The 24,505-nt window shown below is 41.2% G+C and overlaps 1 protein-coding gene across 1 annotated transcript in view; it reads left to right on the top strand.

Annotated features, from left to right (window-relative positions):
- The window catches only part of LOC130283129 (alpha-2-macroglobulin-like protein 1), a 266,692-nt gene that overhangs the window by 235,596 nt on the left and 6,591 nt on the right, over positions 1-24,505 (top strand). Inside the window, exons 26-32 of the mRNA XM_056532319.1 lie at positions 1,792-1,860; positions 3,929-4,091; positions 10,912-11,072; positions 16,083-16,298; positions 16,438-16,565; positions 17,957-18,047; positions 22,446-22,514. Of these exons, the coding sequence (XP_056388294.1) occupies positions 1,792-1,860; positions 3,929-4,091; positions 10,912-11,072; positions 16,083-16,298; positions 16,438-16,565; positions 17,957-18,047; positions 22,446-22,514 (897 nt within the window). The remainder of the gene's footprint in view (positions 1-1,791; positions 1,861-3,928; positions 4,092-10,911; positions 11,073-16,082; positions 16,299-16,437; positions 16,566-17,956; positions 18,048-22,445; positions 22,515-24,505) is intronic.

The following is a 24,505-nucleotide window of genomic DNA, read 5'->3' as shown; positions in this document are numbered from 1 at the left end:
GTAGAAAGGGGCCACTTAAATGTAAAAATAATATATTTATTATAATTCATTTTGTAAAACCTTTTATTAGTAATTTTTAAATTTAATTAGTAATTTTAATAATGTGTTTAATACAGTGTGTGTGTGTGTTTTTAAAATTTTTTCACTTTTTTCACTTTTTTATTTTTTTTTACATTTTTAGGTAGTACTAGGTAGTACTAGTACTGTTCCATGATGGGAGTAGTAGTACTTGTACTAACAGACAGATCACCCCAGTTGTCATTTCTGACACCCATTGCTATCCTCATATATATATATAATGTATAGAAGCTGGCGGCACTGTCGCTCTTCACTAATCCCCTGCACTGTATTCTGCGATGTGAAGTTCTCTTCATGTCACAGATTCATATTTCCCGCAGAGAGCTGTGATTGGCCAGATGGTTCCAGCCAATCACAACTCTGGAGGAAATATGAATAGGTGTATATATATATATATATATATATATATATATATATGGCAGTGCAGGGGAGCAGAGAAGAGCAGCCGTGCCGCCCCCATCTATACATTATACAGGGCGATAGTAGCAGGTGTCCGGAGTGACACCCGCTGTGATCTTTCCTTAACTACAAGTACTACTACTCCCAACAAGGAGCACACTCTGCTCCATGCTGGGAGCTGTAGTACCTGCATCAATAGACAGATCACAACAGATGTCAGAAGTTACACCTGTTGAAAATATGAATCAGTGATGTGAATTTCTATTCACATCACAGGCCGGCCGGAGTATAGTTCAGAGATGTGAGTGCAGGAGATAGCCTCTCCGCAATATAAAGGGTGATTGCTTTGGGTGTCAGAAGTGACACCCGGGCGATCTGTCTATTAGTAGAGGTACTACTAAAGCCAAAGGCTGTCCAGGCATGCTGGGAGTTGTAGTTTTGAAACAGCTGGAGGTGCCCTGGTGCAGTGATGTCACAGTAGAGGGATAATACACAGTACAAGGTTAATTTGCAATACAGAACTATATAGGGTTAGAACTCACAATAGGGGGATTTAATGAGGACTGGCAGGGGTCAGGGCACAGTATTTACAGTGTTACCTGTGTAACCTGCCATCCATGCCATCATCCACTGTTCTCCTGCAGTCTGGTCCTTCTTCTGACCCCAGCAGGCCTCTGTATGAGTCTGTGATCACATGACCAGTAGGGGGCAGAGCTGAGCTGGAGGCTGAGATCACTCAGTGTATGACAGTGTCTCCCAAGCAGGTTCATGCAGATATAGCAAAACTACAAATCCCAACATGTCCAGACAGCTTTTGGCTGTCTGGGCATGCTGGGAGCTGTGGTTTTAAACAGCTGGAGACACATTGCTTGGGAACTACTGCTGTATGAGGGCAGTGAAGGGTGAATGGGATGACACCATTAAGGGAAAGCTTCTTACTTGGTAGTGTCACCCCATCTGCAGGTGTCACCCTGTGCGGCCCGCACCACCTGCCCCTCCCTGGCAACACTACTGTGTCCTCTTATTCACTGCCTCCATACCCACCTACCCCGTTTAACTGACAGCCACTAGAAAAAGAGCACATGGGCTGAATGTACCTTGGCTTTTGCCATGCTGGGTAACACCCCCTGGGCACTTGAGCCTAATTTACATATTAACAAAAAGCCTTATATCTTGGTGCTGGAAAGGACTATGGAGATACAAAGTATGTCTAGCCACGTGCTTATTCACACTTATAATTATCACACTCATTATTATTATACCACAATGAAAAAATGAAAATTTGTATTTCTGTACTTTTTTTTTAATCTATAGATAGATGATCCAGTGCCACGCACGGCCTACATCACTATTGCTCTCCTGGAACATCACGTTGTATACAATGTAAGTTAATGTTCATTTACTTTCTCAATAAATTTAGCAAAAAAATGTCTAACTCCATTCATAAACATCTTTCCATGAACCAATGGTACCAGCAAAGATAGGAAATGTCATTGGAAAGGAGTCTGATAAGTTTTTGTACCAAGTACACTTCACACATGAATGAGATACAGCATAGAACATTTGCATAACTTTTAGTGCAAACCTATTAATACCTATTAATATAATCTACAAATTTTTATTCATAAAAGAGTCTTAGGGTGCTTGTGCATGTAGTAGTTGCCCTATGGTCTTTGGCATGTGACCATGAACCACACAGCTAAAATTGCCAATTGTCTCTGTTTTACAGTAATTACTGTATAGGTAAAGCACATTAGCACATTGGGGGGGGGGGGGGGGGGGGGTTGGGTGTGCGGCTTATTATTCCTGCACCTGGCATATTTTTTAAAATGTTGCTAAATTGTTTTACATTTTCACATTTTGTGACAAGCAAATGGCCCTTGCTTCTGTGTTGACCAAATTCACTACAATGTACCTAAAATATACATTGCACAAATGTAGAATTCAGTTGAGATGCAGGGGCAGCCTCAGATCCACTCAAGTTTAGGTAGACGTGCACTTCTATGTCCAAAGTGTCTGTGTAACAGCAGGTGATAACTTAAGACTGGCGTGTGAGACACTGGTCTTAGAAAATATTTCCTATGGTTTATATAGGCTTTACTGGCAGTAAAACAGAAGAAATTAGTTTAATCATTCATATAACCTCCACTTAACATGTCTTGAAGCAGAAGATGAGGAAGTGCACAGATAGCTGCAGATAAGAACTGATAATCCAACAAAAATCCAGCATCTGTGCTGATTTCCAATAATATTGATTCTTTATTATATAATGTTAAAAAGTCTATAACACGGAGCCATGCACCCACTTATGTGTTTCTGACGAACATTGTTACGCATAGCCACCATGTGTATGGGCAACCTGAATCATACAGGACCTGTGGAGAAAAGAACAAACAAAAAACTATTATTAAAAAACAAATATGAGACACTGGTAGTAATTATTGGAACTTGTTAAGGTCTCTGACAGACCCGGCCCATCCATATGTTATATAGTTGGCCATTTATTTTATTTTTTGCAATATCATAAAATGATACAAGGGTATTATAAAATATGCAGATTCATTGATTATGATTAATAAACATAAATTAATATATAACCATAATACATACATATATATATATATATATATATATATATATATATATGAATCATCAATCAAATATGAACATATATTGAATGTTAGTAAAGCATTATAAGTTAATGTTTGTAAATTACGTAGAGTAAAAGGTTAGTTCAATATTAAATACATGGTATAACTCTGAAAGAATATGAACATATGTAGATATTAATGAAGCATTATAAGCTTAAATTAATAGTGACAACGTAAAGCTGCATATTCACAGGAGTTAGTAACTATGTCAAAGTAGAACATTAGTTACAACAGATAGTTTAATCTTATACAAGTTATTACTTGGAGGAAATACTCAAAGAGGTTCTCCGGTACTTCACAATATGTGTTTAATCATGGGGGGGGAATCTCCTGTCCGGTGCCCCAGCTCTTCCCATGCACCACATGCCTCCTCCATGCATCTCTATGGAACAGCCAGAGTTACTCCAGCTTTCCCATAGAGATGCATGGAGGGAGTGTGTCAAACACCACTCTGTGATAGTCGACACAGCTCTGCGCACATAGCGATGGCTGCTCTGTGCATGGGGAGAGTCGGGACGAGTCCCAGCACTCAGACCACCAGTGTTTTCATCCTTGCTTGTAGACTTCAATGGGGGTTTTCCATCCACAAAATGGATGAAAATAGCAAATTCTGTGGCATTCTGTAGCAGCAACCCCGGCAACAGTAGTGGTAGCAACAGACCCATAGATTAACATTAGCCCTATATTAGGATCCGCAAAAAATGGGTATAACATCTGTGATGTAACAATTGTGAGAAACTGCCTTAATGTCATAGACAGTATGTCTATAACAATTGCCCTTTAATATTTGCTAAATTTAGGGAAATATTGTAGAAAATGCCCTGAGCTGTCTGAGGAAATCAGTGGACCAAGCTACATCAGAGAACACCCAGGCTCTCCTGGCATATGCCTTCACCTTATCAGGAGACAATGAGCTGAGAGATCAGATACTGAAGAAATTGGATATAAGTGCTATAACAAAAGGTGAGGAGTAAACATATATGTATGTATAAACATTCACAATGATACATTATACAAACATAGTATTTACCACTTTCTGGCACATGGGGTATTTACTTATATGTATGACTTTTATTCATATGGGGTTTATTCATTTCTCATGGTCTTTTAGGGTAAATAACCTCCCCAGTGGGGATCCCCTACAGAAAAGCCTTCTCTATGAGCTAGAGGCATAGAGCTATGCAAATTACAGATGTCACTCTGATGGCTCCAGCCCATCTATGTATTACAGGGATGGCCAGCATGTAATACTACATCTACTGTATACCCCGAGCTGGCATCACTTAAAATGGGGATTTGAAAAGAATCTTAGATATGCATTAATTTTTTTAGAGAGCATTTTAATGTCATCCATCATTGCATGTTTACAAGAATGAACCAAATATATTGTTACGCCTAGCGCTCCGGGTCCCCGCTCCTCCCCGGAGCGCTCACGGCGTCTTTCTCCCTGCAGCTCCCCGGTCAGTCCCGCTGACCGGGAGCGCTGCACTGTCATGGCCGTTGGGGACGCGATTCGCACAGCGGGACGCGCCCGCTCGCGAATCGCATCCCAGGTCACTTACCCGTTCCCGTCCCCTGCTGTCATGTGCTGGCGCGCGCGGCTCCGCTCTCTAGGGCGCGCGCGCGCCAGCTCCCTGAGACTTAAAGGGCCAGTGCACCAATGATTGGTGCCTGGCCCAATTAGCTTAATTGGCTTCCACCTGGTCCCTGACTATATCTAACCTCCTCCCATGCACTCCCTTGCCGGATCTTGTTGCCCTTGTGCCTAGTGAAAGCGTATTGTGTGTCTAAAGCCTGTGTACCAGAACTTCTGCTATCCACCCTGACTACGAACCTTGCCGCCTGCCCCCGACCTTCTGCTACGTCCGACCTTGCTTCTGTCTACTCCCTTGTACCGCGCCTATCTTCAGCAGTCAGAGAGGTGACCCGTTGCTAGTGGATACGACCTGGTCACTACCGCCGCAGCAAGACCATCCCGCTTTGCGGCGGGCTCTGGTGAAAACCAGTAGTGACTTAGAACCGGTCCACTAGCGCGGTCCTCGCCAATCCCTCTCTGGCACAGAGGATCCACTACCTGCCAGCCGGCATCGTGACAGTAGATCCGGCCATGGATCCCGCTGACGTCCCTCTGCCTTACATCTCTGATATCACCACGGTGGTCGCCCAGCAATCCCGACAGATCACCCATCTAACCCACCAGCTGTCGGAAGTATTCACCATTGTGCAGCAACTTCAGTCGCAACTTCAGCAGCAATCATCTCCTCCGCCAGCTCCTGCACCCCTTCCGCAGCGAGTGGCCACTCCTAGCCTCCGCCTGTCCTTGCCGGACAAATTTAATGGGGACTCTAAGTTTTGCCGTGGCTTCCTTTCGCAATGTTCTCTGCACTTGGAGATGATGTCGGACCAGTTTCCTACTGAAAGGTCTAAGGTGGCTTTCGTAGTCAGCCTTCTGTCTGGAAAAGCTCTGTCATGGGCCACACCGCTCTGGGACCGCAATGACCCCGTCACTGCCTCTGTACACTCCTTCTTCTCGGAAATTCGAAGTGTCTTTGAGGAACCTGCCCGAGCCTCTTCTGCTGAGACTGCCCTGCTGAACCTGGTCCAGGGTAATTCTTCCGTTGGCGAGTACGCCATACAATTCCGTACTCTTGCTTCTGAACTTTCCTGGAATAATGAGGCCCTCTGCGCGACCTTTAAAAAAGGCCTATCCAGCAACATTAAAGATGTTCTGGCCGCACGAGAAACTCCTGCTACTCTACATGAACTCATTCATCTAGCCACTCGCATTGACATGCGTTTTTCTGAGAGACATCAAGAGCTCCGCCAGGAAAAAGACTTAGATCTCTGGACACCTCTCCCACAGTCTCCACTGCAATCTGCGCCTAGGCCTCCCGCCGAGGAAGCCATGCAAGTGGATCGGTCTCGCCTGACCCTGGAAGAGAGGAATCGCCGTAAGGAAGAGAATCTTTGTCTGTACTGTGCCAGTACCGAACATTTTTTGGTGGATTGCCCTATCCGTCCTCCACGTCTGGGAAACGCACGCTCGCACCCAGCTCTCGTGGGTGTGGCGTCTCTTGATGCTAAGTCGGCTTCTCCACGTCTCACGGTGCCTGTACGGATTTCTACTTCAGCCAGCTCTTCCCTCTCAGCCGTGGCCTGCCTGGACTCTGGTGCTTCTGGGAATTTTATTTGGGAGTCCTTGGTGAATAAATTCCGCATTCCGGTGACCCGTCTTGTCAAGCCACTCCACATTTCCGCGGTCAACGGAGCCAGGTTGAATTGCACCGTGCGTTACCGCACGGAGCCCCTCCTAATGTGCATCGGACCTCATCACGAGAAAATTGAATTTTTTGTCGTTCCCAATTGCACTTCCGAAGTTCTCCTTGGACTACCCTGGCTTCTACACCATTCCCCAACCCTGGACTGGTCCACTGGGGGGATCAAGAGTTGGGGTCCCTCTTGTTCCAAGGACTGCCTTAAACCAGTTCCCAGTACTCCCTGCCGTGACCCTGTGGTTCCTCCTGTATCCAGTCCCCCTAAAGTCGTTAGGGACTCTGCCTGCCACAGAAAATGCCTTTCCCCCCCTCCCAGTCCCTTCAGGCAAGCCTCTGTGTCCCCTCATGGCTCCCGTCCTTGTGTCTCCCTGCCCCGTGCCAAGCTTCACCCTCTGCCCTCCCTCCCCATTTCTACTCCTGCTGTACTGCCTGCCGTTGAGGAAACCATCCATTCCTTCCCGGTGTCCTCATCCCAGGGGAGGCAGTCACCGGACAAAAAAAAGGGGAGACCTAAGGGGGGGGTACTGTTACGCCTAGCGCTCCGGGTCCCCGCTCCTCCCCGGAGCGCTCACGGCGTCTTTCTCCCTGCAGCTCCCCGGTCAGTCCCGCTGACCGGGAGCGCTGCACTGTCATGGCCGTTGGGGACGCGATTCGCACAGCGGGACGCGCCCGCTCGCGAATCGCATCCCAGGTCACTTACCCGTTCCCGTCCCCTGCTGTCATGTGCTGGCGCGCGCGGCTCCGCTCTCTAGGGCGCGCGCGCGCCAGCTCCCTGAGACTTAAAGGGCCAGTGCACCAATGATTGGTGCCTGGCCCAATTAGCTTAATTGGCTTCCACCTGGTCCCTGACTATATCTAACCTCCTCCCATGCACTCCCTTGCCGGATCTTGTTGCCCTTGTGCCTAGTGAAAGCGTATTGTGTGTCTAAAGCCTGTGTACCAGAACTTCTGCTATCCACCCTGACTACGAACCTTGCCGCCTGCCCCCGACCTTCTGCTACGTCCGACCTTGCTTCTGTCTACTCCCTTGTACCTCGCCTATCATCAGCAGTCAGAGAGGTGACCCGTTGCTAGTGGATACGACCTGGTCACTACCGCCGCAGCAAGACCATCCCGCTTTGCGGCGGGCTCTGGTGAAAACCAGTAGTGACTTAGAACCGGTCCACTAGCGCGGTCCTCGCCAATCCCTCTCTGGCACAGAGGATCCACTACCTGCCAGCCGGCATCGTGACATATATGGTAAGGTGAATTGCCGTTGCTCTATTAGACTGCCTTGACTGTTAAGGTATCTGTTAGATGAACCAACAAGAGCAAAACACATGAAATGGCCCCCCAATCTTTTGAATGTTTTGTGGCGCCCACATGGGTGCTAGGTGGAGTAGGTGGACAAATTTGATTATGTTGCTATGGATATTTTTTTGCTTTCTAACCCAGTTAGTCCCCCTATGAGCCTGTACAACTTTTATAAATGGGGGGTCTACACGTTAGGAAGTTAGGAAGTGCGTAACCCCGGGGTACACTTGGTGAGGTGTCTGGAGGGGTTTCCCATGATAGTATGTACAGCAGGAATACTCTGGACTTTCAAATAGGGATGATACTGGTGATGCTTTACTGTAAATTGCCAACACAGGTTGTAGACACTTAAGAAGATTTAACTCACAGTTAAGTGCAGCACAATTCCCTACTGTAGGATATATGCTACAGATGATCATCATATGATAACCATGCAGCACTAATTCCAGCTGGAAGCCCACAGAGAGTTAAAGGGGTACTCCACCTCAAAAACATCTTTTTTTTTTTAATCAACTGGTGCCAGAAACTTAAACAGATTTGTAAATTACTAATAAAAAAATCTTAATCCTTCCAGAACTTATCAGCTGCAGTTATGATCCACAGGAAGTTCTTTTCTTTTTGAATTTTCCTGACCACAGGGCTCTATGCTGTCACCTCTGTCCATTTTAGGAACTGTCAAGAGTAAGAGCAAATCCCCATAGAAAACCTATCCTGCTCTGGACAGTTCCTAAAATGGACAGGTGTCAGCAAAGAGCACTGTGGTCAGGCAGAAAGGAAATTCAAAAAGAAAAGAACTTACTGTGGATCATAACCACTGCTGATAAGTAATGAAAGGATCAAGAGTTTTTTATTTTTATAAATTTTTTCAACAATACATTGTACACAGAAACAAACCAAAAATATAGCAGCCACACTTTATGCAATCTATTAATAGTATACGAAAATCAGGTCGGCTACCAGAAGAAAGAAAAAGAAAAAGAAAAGCAAGAAGAGAAGTGAAAATAGAAATGAAAATAGAAAGAGTCTTCTATAGTTCCTAAACTATAATCTAATGACTGGCATTCTATCTCTCATAAAACAGGGGAAAGAAATAATAAGCCATTTCGACCAGTAGGAAAAAAAAAAAATTTGCTACTGTAAACGTAGATACAGCTATTAAATATTCCAGTGTACAGTTTAGGTGTGTTAAATTTATCAAGCAACGCAGGTTGGGGAGATCTTCTGATTTCCACCTGGCCGCAATACCCAGATTGACCACTGTTAGAAAGAGTTAAAAAGAGTTTTTAATAGAAGTAATTTACAAATCTGTTTAACTTTCTATCACCAGTTTATTAAAAAAAAATGTTTTCAGTGGAGAACCCCTTTAAGTTTGTGCGAACAGTCCCTGCTCAGCTATTCTCATTTCTGACTATATAATTTTGCCTCTGAGAGCATTTTCTAACATTTTCTAGATTACGCCCTTTAATTGTGGCCTGGAGACATTCTTGGGTAAAACATTCCTAAAATGCCACTCGGTGCTGTGATCACGTGACTGCTCTACATCTGATTCAGGTTATGCTTTAGCAACTGGAATCTAAATTTACAATTGCTGACAAAGCCAATGCTTGGTCACTTGCTTGCAGCAGCTTCGCTAGAAACTAGATACTAGGCCCAATCCTTTTCCCTTAAAGAGAGCAAACAGGTATGTCTGAACACTTCTCTGGCTTGGGCCAGACTCTGGTCTAACCAGCAGAAGAGAAGAGCAGGGAGACATTCTTACACTTTCCTGGCTAGTGCCAGACTAACTGGTTCCAGTCCTCTGGGCAGAGAGGACTGAACTTGGGAGACTCCCCTATTGGTTTCTGCATAGAAACTAGCTGAGGGAAGTCATGTGAACAATGTTCCATGCATCCTTTAAAAATACAGTTTACCAGTGGTGACAGTAAAGAGTTACATGGTTACCCTTGCACATCTATGATACCACAGTTTATGCAGAGGTAGAAATGTAACACATAAATAAGCAGCTTATACAAGTTACACTCACAATACTGAGATAGAAAGAAAAATTCTCAGCCACATGACAACTATCGACTTCAGTATCTGGGAGATGGTACCGGAACACTACAGTTGGGTTGCTGTTTTACTTTACCTCTTAGTATGCAGGATATAGCAAACCAGCTGCTTGGCCTTTCAAATGTATTAATAAGGCTTGTGCAGTGTATGGATGTGGAGACCTTAAAGGGGTACTTGAATGGAAAAGTTTTTTTTTTTTTTAAATCAACTGGCTTGAGCCGGCGCCAGGAGCTTGCGACGTTACCCCCCCTCCCATAGACATGCATTGAGGGGGTGGGACGTGACATCATGAGGGGGCAGAACTATGACATAACAAGCTCCCGCCGCCAGCTCCAGCATTCGGAACAGTTTGTTCCAAACGCTGAGAAGCGGAGCACTCCTTTAAGACTCAGACCATTAGAGTCACACTAATGGCACCAACCGATACTGGTACAGAGTTATACTGTGCACACTGTTACTAAATACAGGAATGCTATGGCCATTAGTAAACAAATAATAATAATGATAATAATAATTAATATTAATATTGTTATCAATACACACACACATTATATATATATATATATATATATATATTTTTTTTTTATCACACAGGCCCAAAACATAATAATGATCCCCTGCTATCAATTACAGGCTGTTGTACTCTATCTCTATCTGCTTTTGTATCTTTACAAATTAGTGTCTGTACCCAGATGATTTACACCCATGTAGAGGCTGCATCTAAAGATAGGGAAATACATTGAAAAATATATTTTTTTGTTTTTGTTCTTGCCACTATAGTGACACCAAACATTACACAATATACACTGTGCTCTATAGAAGCATAGAATGTGTTGGCAGAAAATAAGTTAGAACCATTCAACCATCATAAGGATACATCATAAGGGTTACCCATAAGTTTCCTGCTGCAAATTTGAGCTGTGGTGGATGTTCCAGGTCGGGAAATTCCCAGGTAACCTGCCTCTGTGTACCCTTGGATTGCTGCATTCTAAAACATCAAACTTTGGGCTGGACAAAGCAGTCTCAGACATGGAAGGGTTAAACATATGGCAAAGGAAATGAGCCAACACCCACAATTAGAGGGAACAATTTGTTGATGACACCCATTCCCCAATAAGAGCTATATCCTTTAACACGAAATTGTCGTTTTATATATTTTCAAGCATCTAATGTATACGACGGAGAAATGCAAAGAGCCTCATATGCTATTCTGGCCATACTTTCTGAGAAGACAACAACCCCCAAGAATCTGGCAGATGCTGGCGATCTCGTTCGTTGGATTGTGAAACACCAAAATGCAAGGGGCGGCTTCTATTCTTCACAGGTTACCATATTTTTCAAATTATCTTTTCCCTTGAAATTCTTTTTACTGTAGCATTTGCGTAAGCCATTTTATACAAATCTACTGTCTCCTCCTTTAGATGTCTCGTCTGATGACAAAATAGGTATAATTCTTGTAACCTTCTTCATGAATACACCCAAAAGAAGGCACCAGTACCAGGACAATGATCAAAATATGAAAAACTTTATTAGAAAAATTAGACATTATAGTTAAAAAACAAAAAGATTGGGAAGAATATAGGCACACAGATGTACAGTACAAAAGAGAAGGTGATGTGAGTGATTGGGTAAGCATAGAGTACAGGCATATAAACTGCTAACAAATGTAAACAGTATATAGGTATCAGCTCATGAACATAATTAATATACATACAACAACCAGTATAGGGCGTAAGTTCAGAAAGAGACAAAGGCAGATACATCGGCATATAGGAGTAGTGTTGCTCGTGAATATTCGCAATACGAATTTTATTCGCGAATATCGCATATTCGCGAATTCGCGAATATAGCACTATATATTCGTAATTACGAATATTCGCAAATTTTTTTTTTAATAATTTTTTTTTCACAGTACACATAAAAGTGATCATCCCTCTCTGCTTCCAGCTTGTATAGTGTAAAGAAGGCTCTAATACTACTGTGTGAGACTGGTGTGCGAATTTTCGCATGTGCAAATTTTTGTACATGCAAATTTTCGCAAATGTAAATTTTTTGCACACGCGAATATTTGCATATGCGAAAATAAAACGCAAATATTCGCGAATATAAGACGAATATTCGTCCATATATACGCGAATATTCGTGAATTCGAATATGGCCTATGCCGCTCAACACTATATAAGAGCAAATAAGAACTAACTCAACCTATTGCACACAAACAGGGTATACCTGCCATGCACCTAATCAAGGCTGTATCACCAGTAACCCCAACGCGCGTTTCGCATTCGGGCTTTGTCAGGTTAGAGTTGTCTATCCAACTTTCCCACCCTGTTTAAATCTTCATAAAGATTTATCCTGGCCAAGAGTCATTTAATATTCAGGATTCTTCTGCTCCTTGCTTTTGCAGCTTATTTCCACACTTGGTTACATGGTTGAAAAAAAGAGTATGTCGTGTTCAATCTTTAACCCTGTTGTGTTCAATTAATCAACCATCACAACATTGGCCCAGATTTATCAAACTGTGTTAGATAAAAAGTGAAGAGACTTTCCCACAGCAACCAATCACAGCTCTGCTTTTATCTCTTAACAAGCGCTATTAAAGTGAAAGCTGAGCTGTGATTGGTTGTTGTGGAAAAATCATCCCACTTTTTATCTCACGCAGTTTGATTAATCTGGACCATTGTGTGGAAGAGGGATTCCATAGTAACACTGAAATACTAGATTTATGGGGATTAACCCCTTAAGGACCAGGCCATTTTACACCTTAGGACCAGAGCGTTTTTTGCACATCTGACCACTTTCACTTTAAGCATTAATAACTCTGGGATGCTTTTAACTTTCATTCTGATTCCGAGATTGTTTTTTCGTGACATATTCTACTTTATGTTAGTGGTAAAATTTTGTCGATACTTGCATCGTTTCTTGGTGAAAAATTCCAAAATTTGATGAAAAAATTGAAAATTTAGCATTTTTCTATCTTTGAAGCTCTCTGCTTGTAAGGAAAATAAACATTCCAAATAAATTATATATTGATTCACAAATACAATATGTCTACTTTATGTTTCCATCATAAAGTTGACATGTTTTTACTTTTGGAAGACATCAGAGGGCTTCAAAGTTAAGCAGCAATTTTCCAATTTTTCACTAAATTTTCAAAATCTGAATTTTTCATGGACCAGTTCAGGTTTGAAATGGATTTGAAGGGTCTTCTTATTAGAAATACCCCACAAATGATCCCTTTATAAAAACTGCACCCCTCAAAGTATTCAAAATGACATTCAGTAAGTGTGTTAACCCTTTAGGTGTTTCACAGGAATAGCAGAAAAGTGAAGGAGAAAATTCAAAATCTTCATTTTTTACACTTGCGTGTTCTTGTAGACCCAGTTTTTGAATTTTTACAAGGGGTAAAAGTAGAAAAATCCTCTCAAAATGTGTAACCCAATTTCTCTCAAGTAAGGAAATATCTCATATGTGTATGTCAAGTGTTCGGCGGGCTCAGTATAGGGCTCAGAAGGGAGGGAGCGACAGTGGGATTTTGGAGAGTGGGTTTTTCTGAAATGGTTTTTGGGGGCCATGTCACATTTAGGAAGCCCCTATGGTGCCAGAACAGCAAGAACAGAAAAAAAACACATGGTATACCATATTGGAAACTACACCCCTCAAGGCACGTAACAAGGGGTCCAGTGAGCCTTAATACCCCACAGGTGTTTGACGACTTTTCGTTAAAGTCGGATGTGTAAATGAAAAAAAAAATTTACACTAAAGTGCAGTTTTTTCCCCCAAATTTACCATTTTTATAAAGGGTAATGGGAGAAAATGCCCCCCAAAATTTGTAACCCCATCTCTTCTGAGAATCGAAATATCCCATGTTAGGACGTAAAATGCTCTGCGGGCGAACTACAATGTTCAGAAGAGAAGGAGTCACATTTGGCTTTTGGAAAGCTAATTTTGCTGAAGTTTTTTTTGGGGGGCATGTCGCATTTAGGAAGCCCCTATGGTGCCAGAACAGCAAAAATACCCACATGTCATACTATTTTGGAAACTACACCCCTCAAGGAACGTAACAAGGGGTACAGTGAGCCTTAACACCTCACAGGTATTTCACGACTTTTTGTTAAATTTGGATGTGTAAATGAAAAAAAAATATCACTAAAATGCTGGTTTTTCCACACATTTTTCATTTTCACAAGGGGTAATAGGAGAAAATGACCCCAAAAATTTGTAACTCCATTTCATCTGAGTATGGAAATACCCCATGTGTGGACGTCAAGTGCCCTGCGGTCGAACTAAAATGCTCTGAAGAGGAGGAGTTCCATTGAGCTTTTGAAGAGTGAATTTGTTTGGAATGGTAGTCAGGGGCCATGTGCGTTTACAAAGCCTCCCGTGGTGCCAGAACAGTGGACCCCCCCACATGTGACCCCATTTTGGAAACTACACCCCTCACAGAATTTAATAAGGGGTGCAGTGAGTATTTACACCCTACTGGCATTTGACAGATCTTTGGAACAGAGGGCTGAGCAAATGAAAAATTAAATTTTTCATTTTCACGGACCACTGTTCCAAAAATCTGTCAGACACCTGTGGGGTGTAAATGCTCACTGTACCCCTTATTACATTATGTGAGGGGTGTAGTTTCCAAAATAGGGTCACATGTTGGGGGGTCCATTGTTCTGGCACTATGGTGGCTTTGTAAACACACGTGGCCTTCAATTCCGGACACATTTTCTCTTCAAAATCCCAATGGCGCTCCCTCTTTTCTGAGCATTGTAGTTTGCCCGCCAAGCACTTTACATCCACATTTGGGGTATTTTCTTACTCAGAAGAAATGGGGTTACAGATTTTGGGGCGCTTTTTTCCTATTTTACCTTGTAAAAATGAAAAATTTAGGGTAACACCAGCACTTTAGTGAAAAAAAAAATTTTTCTTTCATTTTCCCATCCAACTTTAACGAAAATCTGTCAAACACCTGTGGGGTGTTAAGGCTCACTACACCCCTTGTTACATTCCGTGAGGGGTGTAGTTTCCAAAATGGAGGGGTCACATGTCGGTATTTATTTTTTTGCGTTAATGCAGAACCGCTGTAAAATTAGCCACCCCTGTGCAAATCACCAATTCGGCCTAAAATGTACATGGTGCGCTATCACTCCTGAGCCTTGTTATGTGCCCGCAGATCATTTTACGCCAACATATGGGTTATTTCTGTACTCATGAGAAATTGCGTTTCAAATTTTGGGGGTCTTTTTTTCCTTTTACCTCTTGTGAAAATAAAAGGTAAAGGGCAACACCATCATGTTAGTGTAAACATTTTTTTTTTACACTAACAGGCTGGTGTAGACCCCAACTTTTCCTTTTTTATAAGGGGTAAAAGGATAAAAAAAAGCCCCCAAAATTTGTAGTGTCATTTCTCCCGAGTACGGAGATGCCCCATATGTGGCCCTAAACTGTTTCCTTGAAATACGATATGGCTCCGAAGTGAGAGAGCGCCATGCGCATTTGAGGACTACATTAGGGATTGCATAGGGGTGGACATAGGGGTATTCTACGCCAGTGATTCCCAAACAGGGTGCATCCAGCTGTTGTTAAACTCCCGGCATGCCTAAAAAGTCAGTGGCTGTCCAGAAATGCTGGGAGCTGTTGTTTTGCAACAGCTGAAGGCTCCATTTTGGAAACACTGCCGTACAATACGTTTTAAATTTTTATTGGGGGGGGGGGGGCAGTGTAAGGGGGTGTATATGTAGTATTTTACTCTTTATTTTGTGTTAGTGTAGTGTAGTGTAGTGTTTTTAGGGTACATTCGCACTGGCGGATGTTTACAGTGAGGTCTCCCATACACTGTATAGACAGAAGAGGGAATCCTGCTTCCTTATGCCTCTAAAGTACACCCTCAGATGGAGCAGAATTATAGAGCAGCAGTAAGCAGTGTAAGCCGTCAATCATGCACTGGGGGACATTTAACACTTACTAGATTGTCTTTATATCTATCTTTCGGTGTCTGTCTCTCTCTACCCCCCTCCTCTCCCTTCTTCATAGATTCCCATGGAAAGCTGTAACCTGATACTTCAATGAGCCAATCCATCTGGAAACAGCCTTGAGCAGTTTTTCAGAGTGAATTAGGAGTTTAACAGTGGAAGGTGATGGGGAAAGAAATAATGGGACCTGATAAAGAAAGAGGAGTTTTTCACTGTTAAAAAAGTTTCTTGTACTATTGATTTACGTAACATTTGTTTAAATGACAGCGACCATTTACGATCCAACAGTAATCATGTTTAAAATATTATACAAATGTTTTGCCTGTGTTGACTTTTTTTTCTTCAATTTGTCTTTGGTTCTCTAGGACACTACCTTAGCTATTCAAGCACTGGCTCAATATGCCAAAGCTATTAACCAAAAGAAGGGGGATTCAACAGTGACAATAAAGTCAAAGTCTGGCTTTGAAAAGACAATACATGTGGACAAAAGCAACAATCTTCTTGTACAAACAGTGGATCTTCCAGAAATTCCTGGAGAATATACTGTTAGTGCTACAGGCGATGGCTTTGTCTATTTACAGGTAGAAACAGTTTATTAGAATTCCATCAAAAATAAGACGCACCTTACTAAATAAACCGTGAACTCATATTTTTGTAAAGATAACTGATTATAGTTTTCCACCAAAAATGTTGATTCTAGATATTTTATCCTGTTTGCAGTCACATTTACATTGTAATGTTTTGCCTGTGAAAACTGAAAAAGAATACTTTTCCTTCAACGTAAGCACTGAGCCGTCTACTTGCAACCATGCATCTTGGAAAAGATTTAATGTGCATATGGATGTCAGGTGAGCTGGGAGATGTCTAAAATTAAAAAAAGTTATCCAACATAAGGGGAATTTACTAATTACCTGTCAGACAGAAATGGACATGCTCACCAAGGATCCATGCTTGTGTTGGTGGTAAATGGCCATGTCTTGTGTCCTTCATTACACTGCTGGCTTGCTTGTGTGAACAGGCTATTTCTTGTTGATGCTCCCTTTCTACAACTACAATTCCCAGGATCCCTTGTTTCTAGGTGGAAGGTGAATTATCTCCCTCCCACAAATCAGCCACCCCACCCATTGCAGCACAGCTAGGCATGCTGCCCTGTGGAAAATGATCTTCCTCCCACCCAGTGGTAGCTCCACTCATTAAAGCACAGACACACTCCCTCCCTTGCAACACCTGACTAGCTGTGCAGTGTCTAGGGCCTGCAACCTGGGAAAGGCCTGAGAAAATACTTGTGTATGCTGCTAAAAATAAACATCCAGGCATCAAATTACTTTCTCCCCAACATAGTGCACCTTCTCATTGCTTGTCCCCAGTATCATGCACCATCTAAATTCATAGTCCTCAGCAAGTTTACTATCTGATTACTGGTGCTGAGGTTGTATCACTATTTCATTCCTCATTCCCAGCAAGGCTCACTTTCTCACTCCTAGTCAACAGCATAGCTTCTCTTAACCCTGGTCCCCAGTATGGCTCTCAATCTCTTTACTGGTCCCATGCAAGGACCACCTATCTGAGTCCTAGTCCCCAGCATGTCAACCTATCTCTGTCCTTGTCCCTAGCATAGCTCCCCTTCTCTTTTGTAGTCCCTATCATAGCTCCCTATATCATTCTTAGTCCCCACAATGACTTCTCTTCCCAGTGCAGCATGATGTGGGCCACACTCTTTCAATCTCTGATGGCTTCCATCCTCCTGCTTCCTATCCAATGATCCAGCACCTCTTCCATGATGTCCCTTACAAGTCTTCTCCTCCTTTTTGTTCCAGTTTTCTCATGTGGTGCAGTTTGGGTTTGCATCCAGAAAGTTCAGAGTGCATATCATTTTATTGTGTGGTCTTATGAATGGGGTTTGAAAAACTTGTTCAAAAATGTGTTTTTTAGTCGGATAATGGGATGGTATAGAGAGCAGCTTCCATAAAATATAATGGGAGGAAACTTGGTCACAGGAAAATCTGTCTTGTTGGGAAGGGGTCTTCTTAAAGAGGTGGTCTACTTGGGAGGGTTTACCATAAATTCTTTAAAAGGAGTTATCTTGTGAAGACGATCCCTTTGATGTTTAAATCTGTGATGTTTCTTATGGATGAATTGTGCAACATAAAACAAATGTATCTTGTAATTCTAGAGTGTAGTTTGACCATATTGTTTTCAATATCTCTTCAACTAAACTTTCTTTTTGAATTTTATATAGCTATTCAGGGAAACGGGAAAACACCAATATGGCGATGATTATAGTGGAAACTGTATCTGGGTTCATTCCTGATAAGGACAGCGTGAAAAAGGTGAGAAGTGTGACTGAAGAGTCAATAGATTTATCAGGCTATAAACTGAATATATGTGTGTGTATTGGAAATAAGATTATTGTTCTACATTTAATTCTAATTTATAATAAATTGTCCCAAAGCTCTGACAAACTTTTGCTCACAGAAGCTAACCAGACTTTACAACATCTTTACAGCCGGATCTATGTTATCATATTGTAACCTGGTCTTTTTAATATGTAATGACTCTGTTTGTTATTCTATGTACTTTTATTTTCTTATTCTCAAATATCTGTTTTAAAGAAAAATTCTTTAATAAAAAAACAGTTATATAAAAAAAAAAGAAGCTAACCAGATTACAACTTTTTTTTTTAAGCCAAGTTTTGTAATGTAATAAGTGATCTTATTGGCCACGGTGGGCAACACAAAGCCAACTTTGTAATATTGTTCCTTAGCTTAATTTCTGAAACTTTCCATAAAAAAGGCAGATTAGGATGTGGCTAGAGGCGTGAAACATATGTTGCTCCTCTAGTCACATCCTAACCTGCCTTTTTTATGGAAAGAAATAAAGCTAATAAATTTTAACAGATGATGATGCCACTATTTTAGCTACTGTCTTCTTTAAAAAATACATTGGGCCTCGTTTACTAAGAGTGTCGGGTTTTTACTAGTGGTAAAAGTTGTTTCAGACTTGCAGGATTCTTCTCTATTTGCTATTGGAAAAGTCGGGAACATTTTCTGACCAGCTTCTTCTTGGTCGATATTTCCAGCCTCCTTTTATGCGATATTTCCAGCCATTTACCCACAGGATTTTCTGTGAATTCAATAGTAAATTGGTCAGGTTGTGAAAACACGCCCTTTCCGGGACGACTATGCCCCCTTTGTGACAGGCCACACACCCTTTTTCGGCTTTTCACAGTGCAATGTCGGGTTTGTTGGATTTTTCAGGCGCACACTGTCGCAAACTGGCGCAGACTGACGCAGACATATCTCAGACACTGCGCCAAAATAACCAGACAAAAACTGGTCGGTGTCAGCTTAGTAAATGAGGCCCATTGTCTTGTATAATAGAGCACCAACTGTACTGAGCAATGTGGTTTTCTTCGCAGTGTATCCTACATTTGCAGTGCCAGCTTTATTGTTTCTTGTTTGCATTTGTAATGTTCTACTGTGCTACATATTCCTAATGATTCTTGGTAGAAGGAATACTTTAAATAAAATTGTGGTCATCAACAGTGGGAACCGCTTTGATATCACTTATGTTATTAGTAAATATTTCAGTATGTGGACGATCCAGGCTCCATCTGCACTATTATCCTGATTGCAATTGTTATAGTTTCCACTATGGAGGGCAAGTTCATGATCACATTCATGACCATAGTATTACTGGCTGTACTGGTGTGTACTGTATATTGATCAGTATTGTGGTTTTTTTTTTTAACCCTTAAGTGTTGTCATAATGAAAACAACATTTGATGAAAGCTCAAAGCCCTTTATAGGGGTTACATGAAAGGTTAGCAACCCCTCTAACATCAAAAACGTAAAATAAAATAGAATTTTCAGAAGTTTAATATGATTCATCCTCTCACTATTGGTCTTCGCTCCATCGTGTGACTAGATGCAATGAAAGCATTTGACAGGGTGGAGCGGAGCTTTCTCTGACACATTCTAGAGGGCTTTGGGTTAGACAGGAACTTTTTGGAATGGGCAAGGGTTCTTTATGATAGTCCAGCGAATAGGGTAATTGTTAACAACAGTTTGACTGAAAAATGTATGTTAGAATGAGGCACTAGGCTGGGCTGCCCTCTTTCACCCTTATTATTTCCTCTTTATATTGAACCACCAGCTATAGCTATTAGGAGTTCCAAGGAAATTGAGGGTTTGGGGATGAGAGGTATATAGAGTAAGTTATTACTCTGTGAGGATGATCTGCTCCAATATCGCCAATATTCAGTGGTTGAACATTTTTGGGTCAATGCCTTGTTTAAAAATCAATTGGCTGAAATCTAATCTACTCCCTATGAATGAATGTACAGAAGATGTGGTGGGAAAGGTTAAAGTATTAAGGCAGGATCAAGAAATTGATTATCTGGGGGTAGGGGTGAGTTCAAATCCTCAACAGTTTGTTTTTTATTTAAATTTGAAAGATCAAAAACTGAAAGAAATTTGAAAGATTGAAACCAGGTTAAAACTGACAATTTCAATTGCAGATAGGGTCTTAATTGTTAAAATAACAATCCTCCCATAGATATTATTTTTATGAAATACATCACCTATCTGGGTCTCCGACAAATGGTTTTGGGCTTCAATAGTTTTAATGAATAGACTGATTTGGGGTAGGAAGTGCATGAGAATTGAATATTCATCTCTGACTTTACCAGAGGATTAAGGGGGTTTGGCCTTACCAGATTTTCGCTGGTATTTTTGTCTTTTAGGATGAAGGATAATATGAGATGGGGAAAGAGTCCAGTTCTGCACTATTATTTATTTTAGTTTTAAAGGGAGTCTACAAAGATATATTTGAACTAATAGAAGCTGGCTTTATGGAATCAGTTTTTTTTTAATAAAAACATATTTGCTCGTTTATATAGCAGAGCTTGGACAGAGATTAAACAACTGTAAAATCACAGGGAGTTTAGATTGCACACCGATGTGGTTTAACTATAATCTCACTGAATTTATTCAAATCAATGATGCACAATTTTGGATAACTTAAAAGCCTGTAATTCATTGGTCAGGTTTATGACTCTGGGCATCTCAGACTATATGATGATATTAAAATACTTTTTGATGTTAAAGATGTACAAAAGTTTAGTTTTTTTTGCTAATTATTAACCCACAGACGCACAGTTAATGGGGAGTATGGGATGATCCTGAAAGTGGTAAAGGGAGCTGGGGACAATCTTAGCAGAAACATGGGCTAGATCCCTAAAAATAATTGCTCTCCTAATAAATGACACTGTATGATATAATTAAAAAATGTAATACAGCGTTTATTACACCCAGAGAGGTTTAAAATATATGGGATGCAGGAAAGATGTGCAATGCCCAAAATGCCATAATGCCATATCCATCTTCTGTGGAAATGCAGGATAGTTCAAAAATTCTAGACGGATGTAATTACAATAATTAAAGGTAGGTTAAATAAGAGGATGGAGGGTGCACCTAGACAGATTTTGTTAGGGGAATTCTTGGAGATCAGAGAAAATGCAGGAATGTTGACTGGTCTCTTTTGTTATGCAAAAACTATTATAATTAGGGGTTGGTTTAATTTTAAAGGGGTTATCCATCATAAGGTAATTTTAGTACTTACCTGTATGACAGTAAAGAATATGCTTATGAAGGATCCATGCTTTGGGGCTAAATGACTGTGTTGTGGGTCCACTGTAACACTTTTTGGCTTTTTGTTTGTGAAATGGTGATTTCCTGTTGGACCAGCGATTTCTTGTTGGAGTTCCCTCCCTCCAACTACAAGTCCTGGATCCCTTGTTTCTAAGTGTGAGGTCACTTTTTTCCTTCCCACACATCAGCCACCCCACCCATTAAAGCACAAATGGGAAAATTTCCCTGCAGCCCTGTGGAGAATGATCTCTCCCCCCCCCCCCCCCCACCCAGTGGTCACTCCACCCAGCAGACAGGCTTCCTTTCAAAACCTGTCTAGTGATGTTATGTCTTGGGCCACGCTGCAACCTGGGAAAACCTGAGATGACACTCATTTTGTATGCTGTTAAAAATAAACATCAGGGTAAAGATCACATAAGAATTTAAAGACCAGCCATCAAACACAAGTACAGACACTATAATTTTAACCACACTAACTTTCTAGCCCCTGTAGCATAGTCTAAAAAAAGAATTCCAGGAAGATCACTTTAATCCCCTGAATATATAGAACTGGCATACATTAATAGAAAATTAAAATAAAAGGATATTAGCCAAGATCTCTAGAAATAAGTGCAGACAAATTCATAGAAAGGGGAAAAAAAGGTATAAGATATTTGATTCAACTTATTGTACAATGGCTGGTTTCATCAAGGAGAAAATGGCAAAAAATTAACATTTTAATTAAGGTTGTGTCTTTTTTTTTCTCCTGAAACTGTTATTGGAGATGTCATAAAATTCACATATGTGGGGAAATTTACCAAAATCTCTACAGAGGAACAGTGGAGCAGTTGCCCATAGCAACCAATCAGATAGCTTATTTTATTGGTTGACTTTTCCTCTGCACAAGTTTCAATAAATCTCTCCAATATTGTCTGTGCATTTCAATACAAATATGCCATATCATCTCACTTACACCTCTAATATGTTGCAAAATTATTATACTTCCATATAAAAAGTGATTATACAAAACTTTAAATGAATGTGGGTAATTGTTTTTGCTATTTAACATTTAATCGGATATCCTCTTATTCTGGATAGTTAAAGAAAAATCCTCTTGTGGAGAGAACAGAAGTATCAGCGCAGAACATTACCATTTACCTGTCCAAGGTAAGACACGAAAACATCCTATAAAAACAATGGATCTCATTAGAACAATGTATCCAGTTTTTTTTTATTTAACTTTTCTAAGAAACATGTATATGAATATTCTAAAGAGTATGTATAGTCTGAAAATTACCTATTTAAAGGGGTTTTCAAGTAATCGAAAAAACAGAGCTTATTTCTTTCAAAAAATGCTCCCTGTCTTTCTCCAGGTTGGGTGTAGTTCCATTGAAGTGAATGGAGCCAAATTGTAATACCACACCAAACCTGGAGACAAAGAGAAATACGCTCTGTTTTTCGATTCCTGGATAACCCCTTTAAGTTTTTATATTTTCTTTTATGCCATTTCTGATCTATAGGGAAGAGATAAGTGCAGCACTGAGCTAACCCCCCGCACTAGTCCCTGCCTACCTGTAGCTCCATCCTAGGTTATGGACCACCAACTGGGTGATGTTTTCTACTGTGAATAAGTACAGGGTGTAAGAATGGTCAAAAGAGCTAAAACAGCAACAGGCAGACACATCAGGAAACAAGTTAGGACACAAAGGGTTAACCAGGGAACAGACAGGAGTTACAAAACAAAAAAAGCATCAGGCGCACACAGACAAATGAGGTCATGCAGGCCAGGTTGAGAACAGGGAGGTAGCAGACATACACAACATTAGGCTGAAGGCTTGAATGGAGAGATAAAAAACAGACAAGGGGGCGCTCCCTGAAGAGGTATATTCCCCTGCGTGCACCCTCCACCACACGGAAGTGATATACCAACCTTCGTATACATAACTGCACCAATAAAGTGCAGCAAGGGTGATGGGAGAGACGGTTGTAGATACTGGATTCTGCACTCCGACCAATACCGGGCTACTTGATTGGAGGCCAATTGGAACGTGGTGGGTTGTTGCAGTGGGGAAAAAAACGCACCAGCACAGATCCCAGTCAGGACGTCCAGACCAGCACCCCAGCACGCAGCAAAATCTGTTCCTGGGTACTGTTAGTGGACCTAAGGAAGGCATTGGTGAATGCCGAAACGCGTTGCCCGTTTCACAAAAATAAAACCATTGGTTGTCATGTGCTACTCGAGTCTTGCCTCGTCATTCCACAAACTGTGCAGCGCCTCCAGAAACCGTTTTTTTTTTCCCCACTGCAACAACCCACAACGTTAGGCTGAAGAATGGTCAAAAGGCAGACAGGCAGTTATCCCAGGTAGGACAAAAAGGTACACGATGGCAGGCAAGAGAGTGGTCATGAAACAAGGATGAGGTCAGAATACAGTACATGCAGAAATGTTTTAGTATAGATTTGTTTCCTTATAGGAGAAAACAGGCTATAAAATTGGCAAAAATGTAAATTTTCCTTAATTTACCCCGCACTAGTTTCCACCTTTAAACGGTCACAAAAAAAGTTATGCCTTGGCTGCACCATTTTTATTTTTTATTTTTTTGAATTGTAATAGCTTCCTCGGTTTCTTAGCCAACTGATTTTGGCTAAAATATAGCAGAATAGATGTTAGGTAATGTGTTAAATTTTGGGATAAAATTATGTATTTTCAGGCACAGTACCTAGGCTGACAGCTTTTTCCTGTTGTTTATCTGGGGCCAACATATTCCATAGTGCTGTACAAAGATTGTCAATAATTCACATCAGTCCTTCTCTGTAATAAGACACAGACACATCCAATCTAACACAAAGCCAATAAACCTTCTGTATCTGTATCTTCTTAAAGTGTCAGAGATAAAAAAAAAATGAAAATAAGGAGGGAACACACACAAGGCAATAGAGAGCCACCAGGCTAGTGGTAAGGCTGTGTTTACACAAAGTATTTTGGTCAATACTCTTAGATAAAACCTGGAGATGTTCCATAACACTGTAAAGGGTACAAATCTTACCATTATAGTTTTTATCTGTATGGTTCTACTCTTGGTCTTAGTTAAATATTCTGAGCACAATTCTAGGTGTAAACCCAGCCTTACTTTTATATCATGTGAACCTCTTGTAGA

This window comes from Hyla sarda, chromosome 7 (genome assembly GCF_029499605.1).
Source record: "Hyla sarda isolate aHylSar1 chromosome 7, aHylSar1.hap1, whole genome shotgun sequence".
In the NCBI taxonomy this organism is placed as follows: domain Eukaryota; kingdom Metazoa; phylum Chordata; class Amphibia; order Anura; family Hylidae; genus Hyla; species Hyla sarda.
The sequence above is the reverse complement of the archived record's forward strand: the minus strand, read 5'-3'. Positions and strand labels throughout refer to the sequence as shown.